The sequence below is a fragment of the Centropristis striata genome, chromosome 3 (genome assembly GCF_030273125.1).
Source record: "Centropristis striata isolate RG_2023a ecotype Rhode Island chromosome 3, C.striata_1.0, whole genome shotgun sequence".
NCBI classification, from domain to species: domain Eukaryota; kingdom Metazoa; phylum Chordata; class Actinopteri; order Perciformes; family Serranidae; genus Centropristis; species Centropristis striata.
The window spans coordinates 18,703,806-18,720,514 of NC_081519.1; the positions used below are offsets into that span (position 1 = coordinate 18,703,806).

At 43.0% G+C, this 16,709-nt stretch overlaps 1 protein-coding gene across 1 annotated transcript in view; it reads left to right on the forward strand.

Annotated features, from left to right (window-relative positions):
* arhgap46a (Rho GTPase activating protein 46a) overlaps positions 1–15,429 on the forward strand; it is a 37,740-nt gene extending 22,311 nt beyond the window's left edge. Inside the window, exons 3-10 of the mRNA XM_059329106.1 lie at positions 2,033–3,521; positions 5,786–6,452; positions 6,909–7,001; positions 9,796–9,869; positions 11,269–11,468; positions 12,107–12,198; positions 12,301–12,470; positions 13,913–15,429. Of these exons, the coding sequence (XP_059185089.1) occupies positions 2,033–3,521; positions 5,786–6,452; positions 6,909–7,001; positions 9,796–9,869; positions 11,269–11,468; positions 12,107–12,198; positions 12,301–12,470; positions 13,913–14,107 (2,980 nt within the window). The 3' untranslated portion in view covers positions 14,108–15,429. The remainder of the gene's footprint in view (positions 1–2,032; positions 3,522–5,785; positions 6,453–6,908; positions 7,002–9,795; positions 9,870–11,268; positions 11,469–12,106; positions 12,199–12,300; positions 12,471–13,912) is intronic.
* Positions 15,430–16,709: the final 1,280 nt, after the last annotated feature.

Genomic DNA, 16,709 nt, shown 5'->3' on the forward strand with positions numbered 1-16,709 from the left:
CAAAGAGTACAAACAGTGGCTTCTCATGTTTACAGCTGTCACCTATCAACCCCCCCCCCCTTCCCCGTGTAACCACACACACTCACACTTGCTTGTAACAACTAAACAGTGGTGGTTTGGGGTGAATCCCATCCGTCAGAGCTTCTTGTCTTCACACGTGTCTGTCTGTGTGTGTGTTATGTGTTATTCGGGCAGTAAACTTTCACAAGGTGGGGGCCTTGGATCGTTCCCAACAACTGTGGTTGTGGCAGGCTGTCCTGGTGCTGTGCCAGGTGGCTGTGATCCAGCTGTTTATAGGCCCTGCATGGATGGCGACCGTTTGAAGACGAGAGCCTGTTTACATTTAAACGGCTGGGGTGGTGTGACTCACTCTATAGACGGGGGTGGCACAGGGAGCGAGAGAGAGAGAGAATGGCGAGCTGTAGCTAGAAGGACTAAAGGAAGTTTGCCGTTAGCTTGTGGACCTCAGGGGAATTGTTTCAGCATTGTTCCAGAGAGAAGTGGGGAGGAGAGGGGGGTCACTCCGCCTCTTTCCTCCTCCCTCTGCGTCCTCTTTCTGCCGTTACAGCCCAACTCTCAACTAGTGCTCTTGGAAAAGGGAAGCCTTTGAACACTTGCTCTGGCTCTTCACTGATCTGTGTTTATATTTGGATTTACAAGGACAGAAGGTGATCCGCTTTGATCTGATTAATTACCCCAACTGAGTGTTAATAAGAGTTTGGAGGAAGGGAAGGTAAGTCTGCTTTGCCTGCCTTCAAACTTATTTACCTGTTTGACCTTTGATTAAGAGAGGAAGTCTTCTGAGCCTGTATATTCTCTACTGCGTCACATGTGCCTTACTCAGGCCAGCCGCCAACTGTGTCCATACATGTATATGTGCAATAATGCCCGCTTAAGACACACTCACGGTTTAAGAGGGCAAGTTTTTGATCAGTCGAGGAATGAAAAGTCCTGATTGCTGGGGAAGATTATGAGGCGACAGGCGAGTGGAGGGCAGCAGACCAGAGCAGCGTGACCAGATTGATGGCAGATTGTTTGAGGTTGCTGGGATTAGCAGTGTGGGCCATTGGGTTTGAAGTTAGCCCAGCCGCTCAACCAAAAGGAGAAGAATTAACCTTTGGACCTGAGTGAAGATATTCTCAGCTGTGAACTACTGCAATCCAGACTTCTCTCAGATCAGCCTCTTTTCATGTGGCCTACTGGTTTACTGTCTAACTGTTGATTCAGTGATTCACATGGCAGATGTTTATGGCATGTGATGGTCATATATAGACCATAACACTACCAGCAATTACTTTAATTTAAAATTACCCTACGTATATTCTCCAGACCCGGTCACACATGTTGAGTCGAATTGAATTGTGAATGGGTTTCAATGAGATGTGTTGTGTTGGATCAGTATTTTTAGATACTTGGTTTGTGCAACACACACTGGAGTTATTGTCTCATGGGTTTGACAAGGCTATTATGACTGCCAGACTAAAAATGGAGTAAAGTCTTTGGAGGTCAGCACAATGTTTGGAGAGGAATTTGTGGATTGCTGCCGATTTTCCCAGCCTTGTCAGCTTTGCATTTTTTAGAATAGATGAAATATAGCAAATGACTTCAGGCCTATGTATGATTGCACATGATGATAGTGCTTTTATGGCACTGTCTGTTGACTTTTGGGTGTTTTTTTAGATTTTATATACACTTTGTTGAAGGGTTGGACATGTTCCTCTCATTTGGGATATCACAATGACTCCAGGGAAAGCAGTGGACAATGATGTTGTTGTTTATATACTTTATTTTATACTTTATAAATATATGTATCGCTCACCCTCATGAAATTCAATCTGTAATTATATGACCTGAACAATAAACCTCCAACTATATGCATTATAGTTTCACAATTGTCAGAAACTAGAATAGGACAAAGTTCAGCTCAGCACTTGATTGTCAACCATTAGCGATGAAAGATGTCATCCTATATTGACTAAACCTTAATTGTTGCTTTGTCTGATATCAAATCTTACTGTTTTCTCTCTTTTAGGGATGCTTCTCAAAGATGGCAACCGACACCTGGTTCTAAGGCAGCCATGTTGGTGAAGGTGAACAGCATGAGCCGTAGCCAGCCTATCCCAACAATGCAGCAGCAGCAGCAGCAGCAGCACCTTCAGCACAGTGCACATGGCAAAGCCAACACCTTCACCCTGCACCCTTCTAACAACAAGACCCAAGGAGGAAACTTGAGCTCTAACCAGGGATATAAAACTGCCCCTTCTGGCAAAATGGCAGCTGACCCACGTCAGGCCCATCACCTGAGAAAAGCCAGCAATGGCAGCTTCTGTTTGGTGACATCAGATAGCAGCCATCCCAGTCCGCTCCTCCACAGGTCACAGACCAGCACACCATGCCCCGTCTCTCCCCCGTATGGTTGCACTCCTCCAATCTATGATGAGCCAGTTACAGAATGTCCCATATATGATGAACCCCCAACAGACATGGAGGTAGAGGGGGCGCACCTGTACAATGGACAACATCTGTCTCGTCTGACACCGACCCATAGCCTCCAAAAACCCAGGCACCTCCAGCACCCTGGTCCATCTCATCCAGGGTCCAGACACAGGAGGAACCCCTCTTCCTCTGACTACAGCCCAGCTGGACTGGAGTGCATCAAGCACATGATCAACGTGGACCCCAAACAGGGGCACCTATCTGGCTCTCCTGTACCCACACGTACCCCATCCCCTACCTCTAGGCCGGATCCTGTCTTGACCCAGCCTCAGCCACATCCCCAGCCCCAGGCCCATTCTCTGCCCCAGGCCCATTCTCTGCCCCAGACCCATTCTCTGCCCCAGGCTCGAGGCCAGTTGAGGGACAGAGAGCCAGGGACCCCAGGCCCAAGTACACTGGACAAGAAGCAAACCTGGCGGGTCCTTGAGGCCACTGTCCAGCGCGCCATGGAGGCACGACACAGCAGGCAGAGCAGCCAGGCATCACAGGACTTCCCCTCCTCAACCCCCCAGGCCACAGCAAACTATCAAGACTCTGGTTACTCCACCGGCCCCTCCCCAAGTCTGAGAAGAAAGAGCAGGAGGAGGGTGGGAGCCGGTGGCGGTGCAGGAGGCAGGCCGGGGTCAGTAGGAAGCAGCGGGGAGCTGTGTGCCCTCAATGAGAGGCTCATGGCCGAGATGAGGGAGGTAGTGAGTCGCTCCAACACCATGAGGGAGGTGAGAGCGGGGCTGGACCCGGAGATGGGAGAGAGGGTTGTTGTACCTCGGACGCGCTCCCCTGCAGACTCACTCAGGTGGTATGGAGGAGGGGGAGGAGGGTCAGCAAGCAGTTGCACATCACGAGAGGAACTCACCGGGGCTGCCAGGTCACTGAGTAGGGCAGGCAATCATGGCAACCCTGCACTGACCCCTCTGGAGATACCAGGGAGGCAGAAAAGAACCTATGAAAAGGTGGACACCTTGGAGATGAGTGTGAATAGCCAAGCCGGCCTGTCTTCACCAGAGACCCCAGGACCACCCTCCCAGGTACCTCAACCCCTGTCATGTTTGTGTGTTTGTGTGAGGCAAACAGTGAGAAAATAAATTGTTGTTAATAACAAAATAGAGATTGTAAGATAATGCATCACAGCTATTCCAATATTATGATATGTTCTTGTCTGATTAAGAGCTCAGCTGTGTGTGTGTATTATTGTGTGGTCTGTTTACTTCAGTATGTTTGCTTGGATTCAGCTTTGTTTGGTCTGGAAGTGCTCTGATTACTGATGTCTCTCCAGTTTCACTATCAGATGAGAGAAGAATTCAGTCTAACGCTGTCAAATGAGTCAGAGTCTTTCCTGAATAAAGTATCTGTGTATTATGTGAATTTTTAGCTCATGCTTTTGTCTGTCTAGTCCTCAGAGAGCTGTAAGTGGAAGAATGGACAGATTGTGTGACTGAGCAGAAATACTCCTCTTTACTATAGGGGCAGATATATTTTTGCAGAGCACTAAAATACAAAGAGACACACGTGGAGAGAAACAACGCTGATGGCTTATCTTGACGTCAATGGTCCTTACAAAATGTGCTCATGATTGAAGATGAAAGAACTATTTGACTTCTCAAAACATTTATATAAGTACCAGCATGTGGAGCCACTTCCAAGGCCGGCTACTTCTAATCTCCAAATCCCCTCTTGCAAAACAGAAGCACACCTCATACCTCCATACATTAAAGTGTTGTTTTCAGAAGCGGTCCCACTGCACCTCTGCAGCTATAATAATGAATGTTTGACTCAACAGGGAGCTGCAGGGTAAAAACAGTAAGGCTAATCTGTCTCTTTGAAAAGAACACAGAGCATTTTTGTGAGTAATGCTTTCTACATTCCAATCTTGAGTGCCTAATGTCCCCAGGATATTAGGCAGTGGGCACTGCTGACTATAATGGCCGCAGTCCCAGCATTACCTGTCATCCTCTTACCACCATCCATCTGCCCTGCTCTGCAGGTGCTGTATACTCATATGCCAGCTCTGTGCTTGGGCATTTGGGGTCCATGCCAGGCCGGAGAGATTCAGGACATGGCTTCCCTCAGTCAGGAAGGAGGGCCGCTGCGGCCCATATGGCCCAGGCTTGGCAGGGAGATGAGGAGGAAGAGGAGGCCGGCTGGTACCAAGTCATATTGGTACCACTGTAGCTTAAGCATGTTCGACAACAGCCAAGGAGCACTGAGCAGGCCCCCTAAGTCTGTCCTGGAATGTTCTTCAGACCTGCTGTTATATCACTCGCACACACTCACAGATTACGGCTCGCTGTGTATGAGCATTTTAATATTTGAACATTTTGTTCTTTCTGAAAGACCTTTGAACTAGCCGGTTCAATCGATGCATTGACACTCAAAAAAAAAACTATGAAAAATTCATGTTGTTAAAGTTATTTGTTGCGTCTCAATCCATAGTATGACTAAATGACTATCCTGTGCTCTTGCATCTGTAAGCTATCTGTAAAACTGTGTAATTTACTGAAAGTACAAGTTGTACATTCCCTTCCCAAAGTTAAACATGTGCTTTGTTGCATTTGATCTTTTGAAGTTGACCTCTGTCCACCATTTAAAAAAAACATAAACTCTGTACGACCACGTAAACTCTGCCAAGGCAGAACCTCACATCTGCCCCATTTGATTAAGAAACCGAAATGTAAAATCCAGCTTGTCTGGCACTTGTGTGCTCCATATTACATCAGGGTCCTATTGAAAAGACATCTCAATATGTTTAATGTTCCATTAGTAAATTTGAACTTTGATTCTGGCTCAGGTTTGGTGTTGTTCCTGGCTGTTTTCAGAGCATATCTGGGTTACTGGCTTTCTCTATTAAGGGATTTTTGAAGTGCTCCTTACAGTCATAAAGTTGACCGCAGAGATCACAGGGAGGTCTAGAGCATGGCTTTGGTTTTGCTTTTGGTAGATGAGCTGGGTATAGAAAGGGGCGGGGGTACTGTTACGCCACTGTCTGGTCACCTGCTCCTGAGGCCAGGGGTTCATGAGGATTTGGAGAGATTTCTTTCCCGGTACAATTCTTTTCTGGCACCGGGAAATGAATGTGCCGATCCTGCAACAAATTCCCCCTTGAGCCCCAGCAGAGCACGGTAGGAGGAAGGCAGCACGGCTCCTAGTGTGACACAGTGAAGACTCTGCAGCTGCACACACACAGTTTGTACCTCTGCTGCACTCTTGCCTCACCCCCTCTCTGCCTCCTCTTCTTCTACCCTCCCTCCTGCTCCTCTTCTCTAACTCATGTCATCCTCTTGTCCCCCTGCAGGCGGGCACCCTAGAGCTGCAGGCTCAGTTGGAGAGCAGGAAGAAAGGCATGGTCGACGGGCGGACTGCTTCCCTGGGCCCCCACCGCGCCACCAACCATGACAACAGAGAGGGAGGTGATGGGGCAGGAGGAAGAGCACGGGGATCCTCATACCAGCTCTGCTACGCCACCCTGCGGCAGCCCCCACCACCCGACATGGGCATGGAGGACTGGGCCAGCAAGCACCTCAACATGCACACGCAAGGCCTGTTCCGTCGTCGCGTCTCCATTGCCAACATGCTGTCGTGGAACCGCGGATCCATCAAAAAGCCCATGCTAGTTACCAGCAACCGTGCGGTCAGGAAGGAGGCCTGTGAGATGTTCAAACTGGTGCAGGCCTACATGGGAGACAGGCCTTCGCGTCTGGACCGCCGTCACTGCGCGCTCCTCATCATCACCAAGTGCTGGGACATGCCGGGGCTGCGGGACGAGCTGTACGTGCAGCTGGTGAGGCAGACCACGGGCAACGCCGATCCCAGAAGTTTGGCGGCGGGCTGGGAGCTGATGGCCGTCAGCTTGGCGTTCTTCGCCCCCTCACCCAAGTTCCGCTGCTATCTGGAGGGCTACATCCAGAGACATACGGAGCCAACCAGCGACAAGAAATGTGAGTCTCAGACAGAGCAGCAGGGTGGGTCACCTTTCTTTCTTTCTGTTCCTCCCCGTGTTGTGTGGTAGTGCATCATCGCATGTAGACCAGAGAAATGTTTTTCTTTTTTAAAGCACATCGGCATTTCCTTTCCTCTCTGTTCACCTTTTAAAAATATAATTTAAATGAGTCTGTGTGATCAAAAAAATCTTGATTATTAGATTCATGCAACAAGAATTTATCTAGAAAGATTATGAATCGATGCAGAAAAGTCAATAACCCGTCCAGCAAATATGACTCTCTTTAATAGTCTGTAGTGGGCTCTGTTTTTAAGCAAGATCATGTATAGAAATCAAAAATGTCATCAAGATGCATCGTAGCTGTGATCATAATAGAAAACACATTTTAGTTTTTGATGAGCCCAGTAAATCTGATTCTCCCTTGTGCTTATCTCACTGACCTTCAGAAGTTTGACACTTGCTATCTTGTGTTTCATAGTGACTCAGTTCATATTGGAACAACAGGAGCTGAAGCTCAAGAAGAATTCAAAGTCCAGAAAGAAGCGGAAACAGAATACGGACGAGGATGAAGGTAAATCTTTTGTTCATTTACATGCACTTCAGTCCAAAGTATCACTTTAAGACCATTTGATCCTCAATATTTCCTTCTGGTATAAGCTTATCTGTTTGACAGAGCACAAAGTAGACAAGGGAGCAACTCCTAAAGATGTTTTTCTACTTTCTTCAAAGTCTTAGCCATGCAAGCCTTTCCAAATCTAACATATTGCTCCCTGTAGAGTGACCACTCTGAGTGGGATGGAAAATTCAGCGCTGTGCAGTTTGTCAGATGAGTACTTGCTGATGTACTTGCAGACACAATGAATGGGTTTCACAGAAAGTTGAGTTTGAAAAAAATACATGTAGGATGAGAATTCAGAATGTTCTCCGGTCACACAAAGGACCACACTGTGAATCATATTAGTGGTTTCTATTGCCACTTGCATGTCAGACTGCCATTTAAGGGGATACCTACTCATCGGCACGTGCCCTCATTAGAGCTGCCCACACTGCCAGCTCGGATGATGATGTCACCAGAGAGGAACCCAATCGTCTCACAGCAGACACCACAGCAGCGGCCTCACACATTGTGCTTCAGTGACTCAGACTCAGTGACTGACTAAGAGGTCAAAGAGAAAGCCTACTGAACATTTCTGACTAAGACTGAAGGTACTTAGAGAGAGGAATCTTGATGAAAGCCAGAAAGAAAACAAGGTCTCACAAAAACAGCATAATGAGAGCTGCTGTTTTCTTGATGGCTGGAGGAGCTGGGACACGTATATTGTGTCTGACCAGAGTAATGAGCAGCTGTGAGCAGCAAGAGTAGGAGTCGCATGTGGGAACCAGGGGCCTGTTCTGGGCTTGGAAATGGACTTCTTTGGGCTTACGGCCCAAGGAGGCGTTTGTTTCAGCCAGCACTTGGATTAAGGTCTCATAAACAATACACAAGATGAGACTGAAGTTGTCTCCTCGACATCTTTAATGGCTGTGTTTTGACAAGTTTACAGAGTTTGTGCAAACTCAAGGTTAAGAATATACTTGAATTCAAATATACTCCTTTAACAATGCTTGTTTTTCAACATAATCTGGTTGAAACCAATCTCTTTGTAAAGGGACCTCTGTAAAAATGGCCATGACAGTTTTGCTTTAGAGCATTATTTAGTCCTCTTCCTAACAATATATCACAACATGGTGTATTCCTTGACCTTGTGGTTTCATATGATATCAGTATCTTCACTGTTTCTTTAAAACTCAGCCCGCTACAGCCTTTAACTTTTATTTAGTGTTTTTCTTCTGCTACACCTTATATATTTTAAATGAATTGCAAAAATGAACATGTTTTGCCAGCACTAGAAATAACTATTTAATTACCTTGAGCTTTTCTAATGTGAATATGTAGATTTTTTTTCCAGAATAATCTGATGAATGTGAACAGCTGGTAAAATAAAGTATCAATATATATTGATGCTGTGGGTATAAATTAATTCTGTAAACTTTTTGCAATTGCATTTATAGTAACAGTTTACATTTGATTATAAAGGATTCGAGAGTCTGTAAACGTTTTGTTTTGATGCCTTGAAAGTGCTTGAATTTTCTAATGAAAAAGCTGTATGAACCCCGAGTTTAGCTTCAGTGCGTGTGTAGACAGGTGTCATGCCATTCTCAGCCCGGTACGGTACACTCAAGCTCCTAATGAGCTCGTATTTCTCCTGGGCTTTGGTTGCCTGGTTGTTGTTGTTTTCATGCCATCAAACCTGATGTAAATATAGACCACCGGTAGTGTTTCTCACTGCAGCAATGGGGCTCTGCACTCTTGCTTTTCTGTGAGTAAGTGTACAGCCTCTATGTTGGGAGCCTTGGGAAAAATAGCCCGTCTTTGCCAAGATCAAGGGTAAATTATTGGTATGATCTCTCTAATTAGACATAATTATAGTTGAACTTGGTCAGATTAGCAGCAGTTGTGAGCGTGCATGGGAGTCACCTGTTTGCCATAAATCAGGGGGGGCTTTGACTGTGAACATGCTGGAAAATGATGTTACTTTATAAAATCTCATCTGTGGATTCGTCCATCTGGCCCTGGTTCAGGTAGTTGATACTGTGGAGATTCTAGGAACGGGAACAGACCCCATGAGGGAGACCAGAGTTACCACAGCTATGAAAGATGGGATGATTTTTTTTATGACTGCATATGATCAGACCAACAATTTTCTTTTTGGCTTTTTGTTTTTTTTAGAAGTGCAGAGGGACAGATCAGTTTAAGGACAGATCAGGTTCTCCTGCAGCTTGTGTCACTTGAAGAATATCCCACTTGAGAAAACAACATTGTTCCTGTAATGTGTCTCACTTCCGAAATAGATCTGGGTCCTACAGTAACTACTTAGAGCAGGTAGCAGACAGGGAGCCTGTGTGTTTCTCATTCTCTCCAGAGCCCTTTATGTCTGTGTACACTGATGAATCACCTGAACGCTGGATGTGCAGGCCGGATCCTGTCTCTAAAGCTTTTGTTCAACAGCAGTAAATCTTCCCTCAGCCTGACAGTTTAGCCCAGCCTGCTCTAATCCCCATATGCCAGAATCACACCGTCAACATGTCTCTCCAATTACCACTGCCTGCCTCTCATACGCTATTTGACATCTGTGGGAGAAAAAAACAACGCAGTTTGTGGGAAAGCTTTTCAATCATTTATTATTTTGTGTTTAGTAATGCCTGATGCTTAAGGGTTTTACGTAGGGTCTTTGAGGACATAACAACGGTGTGCATAGTGTTTCTTGTCGACTTTGGTTTTGTCTTTTCCCAGACCTGAATTTTCTTTTTCTATAAACCTACAGGTTTACCGATCAGCACATATGCAAAGTTCTGCCATCGGAAGCTGCAGAAGGTGGCGATCACTGGAGGCAAAAAGGTAAGGAACAAATAAAGAGGAGATAAATGCACTATAGGGCACAATATCAACTAAAATAGCATTCAGAGAGCACAGACCTCCAACAACTTTGGTGTGTTCATGAGCTTTAAGTCATAACGTAAAACAAAATGGATGCTACAAAGATGTCTTCTATTTTTTGCTCAGATCGTTTAATAACATGCGTTTAGCTGTTTCCATTATTTGCATAACAAAGAGCAAAGGAAACATCGGATGAGCCATAAAATATAATCAACTGTCCCATCTTGCAGTGTTATAAAAAGTTTTTTTTTTAAATATACAAGTACACATGTCTGCCCTGTGATTCTGATACACTCCAAAATATATAATGGGTTCTTCCTTGTCCCATTCTACACCCTTCCACAAAGTGTCATGAAAAGTAGATTTTTTTATTTTTTTTCGTAGCCAGTAGTTTTTCCCTAATCCTGCTGACAAACAGATACCCAACCGAAAACAACCTTCTTTGGTGACATTGTGAAGTAGCATGCAGTTGTTGCAGTCGTTGTGGTATTCACCACCATTTTTGTCTTTGCAGTCAGTTTCTAACAGTTAGGATTCCTTCAGTGTTCATAGTGCAGGAGGTTTTTACAGCAATTTAGCAAGTTATCTGCAGAAGTCTCCTCAAAAAAACAAGGGCCATGCGATTGAAACTGGCAACACTCAATAATGTTAGTGGCAAGTTATAAATCAGTGTTTCTCTGATGCTGTTTGGCAGACACAGGACGTCCCGGGGGGCTGCGGACTGAACTGCCACTAGTGTTTGCCTAGTTTGTTTCTCTGAAGAATTAAAATCCTTCATCTGGTTAAGGTGTATAGTTAAATATAGCAATGTCTAAAAAGTGTATAGTGGAAATGCAGCTTAAACTGTACAAAAAGCCAATTAATTACAGCTTCTGCCAGACAATCACAACACTGATGCATGTATACTATAACATCATTGACAGGCAACTAAATGAAACGCACTGTTACCTAAATTAAAATGACAAATTTCACTGGGTTTAATAATTGTTAGAACATTTGGGAAAATGTAGGTATACAACTCAACAAAGAACATAACAAAGTGGGGTCGTCTTTTAGACATTCTAATGTGGAAAAGTTATTCTCCCTTTAAACTTCAGATGATGCATTATCATGCAACTGAAACTTTCACGATTAAAAAAAATAAAAAAACAGACGTGTCAGTTTGGAAGTTGCGACTCTGCATCTGAGTCATCCAGATACGGTCACAGAGAGAGAGATAATTACAGACACTGTCCCAGGTATAGACGTAAACACAGAGCCAGTCATAGTATCACAGCTGCAGACACAGCCATGATTAGTATCATAGTCCCTGACATACAGGTAGTAAATCTTCTCCTTTCCTTCCCTCTCGCCCCTGCAGGGTCTACGCAAGCCCACCTTGGAGGAGATCGACCACAGTAGGCGGGCCATCGTTACTCCCTCCCTGTTTGGCAGCTCCCTGGAGGAGGTGATGGAGAGGCAGAGCGAGCTCTTCCCCGACAGGAAACTGCCCTGGGTGCAGGTTCAGCTTTCCCAGTATGTTCTGGCTCTGGGCGGGGCTCAGACGGAGGGCATCTTCAGGTAAGCCAATTGCATGTCTCGACTTGAGCAGTGGAAGAGAGGTGGAGTCCAGGAAATTAGAAGTGGATCTTATGTACTGTATGTACTTAATTTTATGCATAGAGTGTGTATAAACAAAATGTGTGTGGTCTCCTGTATCACTGTATTTCAAAGTAGGCTCTCCCTGTGTACAGTACACACTACAGACAGCAGAACAAACACAGCCCTGCTTTGCTCCTGAGACCAGCGCTGTTTAATTTGAAACTTCATAATATGTGTTTACATTGCTGCTTAAGCTTACAAGCACGTGGGAACTACACGGCTGTGTGTTTGTGTAGGATTTTCTCCAGCAAATGTGATTCTGTAACATCTTGACTTGTTTAGAAAAGTGTTCCCTTTCCCTCCCTGTGAAACTGTGCTGCTACACAGGGACTGTGCTGAACAGTTTGGCTGTGTTATGTTTGTTCTGTTTTTGTTTTGTTCCAAAGAAGTACTGCAAACAAAGAAAGGCGTACTTTCAGCCACCAGGCCACATTTGAAGCCAATTGGCTGTGCATGAGTTAGAGATATGCCACAGGGCATTTGAAGTCTGCTATGGTGGAAGCAGAGGTCCCTCTAGTGGCCACCCAATGTAACTGACGTGCTGTGTTTTTTCTCAGAGTGCCTGGAGATATTGATGAAGTGAATGCCTTGAAGCTCCAAGTGGACCAGTGGAGGATCCCAGAGAATCTGTCTGACCCCAACGTTCCCGGTGAGTAAAGATCTATTTGCTTTGTTGTTGTTTGTTTGTTTGTTTATTTGTGTTTATATTGAGTATGAGTTTGAATACTAAGTGTACATTTGTGTTGCTCAGCCTCTCTCATGAAGCTGTGGTATCGGGAGCTGGAGGAACCTCTCATCCCAATGAACTTCTACAAGCAGTGTGTCAGTAACTGTGACGACCCGGTGGCGGCCATCGCTGTGGTTCAGTCTCTGCCTGAACTCAACAGGCTGGTGCTCTGCTACTTCATCCACTTCCTGCAGGTAACCAACATGTTGACAAAGATTTATAAACACAACACATATATAATATCTAATTGTGACGATTTTGTAATTGCAGTATGATTCACAGTACTGGAGGAAATATTTTTTTTCCCTCATTATTCTCATTTTTATAAAAAATGTTTTTATGAATTATTATAATATTAGTGTGTGTGTGTGTGTGTGTGTGTGTGTGTGTCTGTGTGTGTGTCTGTCTGTGTCTGTGTCTGTCTGTGTCTGTGTGTTTTCGACAAATTTGTTCAGCCCTAGTCCCTGGTTCACTAACACTATTTTGCCACTTGTTACCTTTTGGCACACGCATCTATTTGTAATTTTATATTCAGCTCTTAGAGTAAGCTGACCATTGCACACCAAAACTAATATAAAAATACTTCAAGATTGGGGTGGTCCGTAGCGTAGTGGGTTACACAAGCGCCCCATGTGCGCCCCTCGCTGCGGTGGAGCCGGGTTCGAATCCGGCCTGAGCTCCCTTTGCCGCATGTCCTCCCCTCTGTCACCCCCTTTCTATCTGTCTCACTATCAATAAAAGCCTTGAAAAATGGCCAAAAAAATACTTCAAGATCTAAACTGAAATAAAAATACAAATAACTAAAACTTCATAAAATTTGAAATTTTTAATTAATTAAATCTTGAAGTTCAAGTGACTTTAGTTTTAGTGTTTACTTTATGTTTTTAAATAATTCGATTTTGGCAAAGATTCTTTTGGTTGTTTTTAGTGATTGAAAAACAAATGTAAACCTCTTTTTTAAGGCATAAAGCATACAATGCTTGCTGTGAACTCGATCCTGATGCCTTCAACATTGTATTATCATTACAAAAATAGTCAAACTAAACCTTCTGATTGTTCAACACAAAAACTCCAATACACTTCAACTACTCAGAAGAAAAAAAGCTGGTGTAGCCTCCAGTTCTTAAGTGAATCCAATGCAGGGGTGGCTTTTTGTTATTGTTTTTAATTACACTAAAGCTTTTAATTCATATTTTTCCACTTTGTGTGCCTCTTGTTTTTTGCAAGAGTGCCCTGAAATCTGGAACTGAAATAACTTGAACTCGGAGCAGCAAAAGCTTTTTTATTTTTTTTCTCCATTATCCAATTAGATGAATTGACAGTATAGGTAATTTGGTGGTTGCCTAGCAATAATGAAACTTTTTTTTAAAAGAAATGATTGTAGGTGTCAACAAAAAAGGCATACAGGTGCCTCAACCTGCAACCTGCAAAGCACCCTTTCTGATGGGGAACTTACACTTGCATTATTTCTAGTGGCCACCAGGGGGGGCTCCACTGGTTGCATTTAAACTTATTTAAAAGATAATATATTTTAACTCTTGGATTACTGCTTGGGACTCACACATTACTCACTGCAGGTCAAAGGTCAAGCTGTACACTCAGCCTTCCTCACTGCTTCCTCTCTGATTATCTCCAGGTGTTCGCTCAGCCATCCAATGTGGCGATAACCAAGATGGACGTGAACAACCTGGCCATGGTGATGGCCCCCAACTGCCTCAGATGCCAGTCGGACGACCCCCGGATCATCTTCGAGAACACGCGCAAGGAGATGTCCTTCCTGAGAATGCTAATCGTTCACCTGGAAACCAGTTTCATCGAAGGCGTGGTGTAGACACTGTGAAGCGCAGAGTCAGCATCTCCAGTTACACATTAACAGTCATGCATAAACACTGTTTCTGTTCAGACCACACTGGAAACTCTCGGGGTGAGATATTACACCTCTTACAACACAAGCAGTGTGAAAAGAGCTTGGACTCTGGACCCTTGTTCTCACTCGCTTTCTTCCCGAGAGATAAACCATCACCTTCACTGTTTCACTGTGTTTTTGATACTAAAATCAACAGTGACGGCTTTAAAGTGTCTCACTTTAATGACTGTATTTTCTAACTGCTGCATGTGAAAACAAATGTACTCTTTCATTTCTTTATGAATGGGTAATACTACAGTTTCATAGGACAACTGGGCTGTGTAAAGTGAGTCTTATAGTATTTACTTACCTAAAGACAGCAGTGTTGACATTCTGGTTTCATTCAAGTGTGTTTGTGTGTGTGTGTGTGTGTGTGTGATTGTCAGAGCGTGAACGAAAAGACACAGCCTTCTTTTATCATGTACAGAAGAAATGAAAATATGAAAAAGTAAAAGAACACTTGTCTTATTAATAAGCTTGTCTGTGCTGTTTTGAGTAGTTGTACTGATAGCTGAGACACAAGAAGCTATTCTGACAGTAGTACAGAGCTTTTATTTCAAAGCACAAAGTGGATGATGTGCAGAAAGCTCTTCATAACCGATGGTGGCGATTTTAAAGAAAATAAACTTGGAAGTGCTTTGATTTTACAACTCTCAACACTCAAGTGAAGCCAGACAGTGTTGTAATGATGTCCTAGTGATGTGGGAGGTTGGTAATTCAACTGATAATACTTCTCTATATCTATAAAGTCTCTCAATTTGTGTTCTCTTTCGTTTGTGGTCTGTATGTTTTTTGGCTCAGGTCTTCTAATAAAACGGGTGTAGAATGTGATAACTGTACATGGCCTCCCTTGCAGACTGAACATTAGATTCATCTACCACAAACCCCTGTACTGAGAATGGAGTATTGTCCAACTGTCAAGCACTATGAGAATGTAGATGAAGCTTTCTGTGTCCCCTCTCAGGCTTTGCCGATGTAAATAAATCCTGCGTGTACATAGAATTAACTCTCCTTAAGTGTATTCTAATGATCCAGGTTAAGGGTGAAGGTAAATGTTGCTGTAAAGAGCAATAAAAAAAGTGTTTTTGTAATTAACTGGTCATTTCTCTGCTGTAACCGCCTGCCTTCTGAACATAGGACTGACTCAAACCACTTTCCATGTGTGTGTACATGTGTGTTTGCATACCTTCTTGTTACAATATGGAATGACTGTCCATAAATAAAGGTTTGTTCAATTGTAGATTGGATGCATCGTGTTGATGTTTGGCTTTTTTTATATAGTGGGTTATAGAAGAGACAGGAAATGAGGGGAGCAAGAGGAGGGACAACATGCAACAAAGACCCCTGTCAGTACTGCGACCACATGATCAGTCTTGAAATTATCACTAAAGGTCATTTAATTCACAACATTCATTCTGAATTAGTTTGTTTTGATTAGTTGGTATTTATGCTTGAAAATGGGCTTTTTATGCATTAATTTTACACCAAAGTCAATGAAATTTCAGAAAAAAAGAAAAAAATATGAGACTTGAGTTAAAATCACTTGTAGGTGACTAATATTTTAAAGAATTGTAATTTCTGAGCATTGTTTATTTGATTTGAATCATTGATTAATTTAAGTTGATATTAAATTACAATTAAATTTGTGTATTTAGGGCTCCTCCGGGTACTGGAAATCCTTGAAAACGCTTGAATTTTAATGTTTTATTTATTCAAGGTTTGAAAAGTGCTTGGATTTTAAATAAAGTGCTTCAAACCACTTCAAATTTGGGTTATAAAGGATGCCAAGTCTGCTTACAAACGGGACACATTTTGTACATGAAAATGTTTGTCCCTTTCATTTGTCACCCTGTTATAGTAATAATACAAAACTTTTGGTTGTTGAAAGAACAATAACATCTCATTTAATGCCATGAAGAGGTGATATAATCAGTATATTTAGTGTAGTTTACCACAGCTGTAAGGTGCTGAACAAACTTTAAAATGCACCTTAAAATACTTGAACGGTCTTTGTATTTGACTTGGAAAAGTTGCAGGAAGGCTGATTTACACCTCAAATTTGGGCTTCACAAATATCTAAATGAATGGATATGATATATTATGTTCTTTTAATGAATTATAAATTATACAATTGAAGGGTCTGCAAGAATGTCAAATCCCTTAAAATTCACAAAATATCACTTCACATGTTTCTTAAAAGCCCTTGAAGTGTCAAAAACATGAAAAACATTTATGCGTAGGTTTTCTTCTGGTTTCTAGTCAATTTCAAGGGTCTTTACTCCATAGATGTGCATATAATTCAATAAAAATAGCTTAATATATTACAATATATATATGACAACATATTAATAATTATCTTATTTGCATGCACCCTCAGTCTTGTTTTTTTCTTTCCCTTTTCTTTTCTTTTTTCTTTATTTAGTCTTGTTATTATCATTCATTTGTCTTATTTTGTTTTATTTTAATTTCTTTGTTATTTATTATTTCATTCTATTGTGTGTGGAGAATATGTCCTTTCATCCTTGAT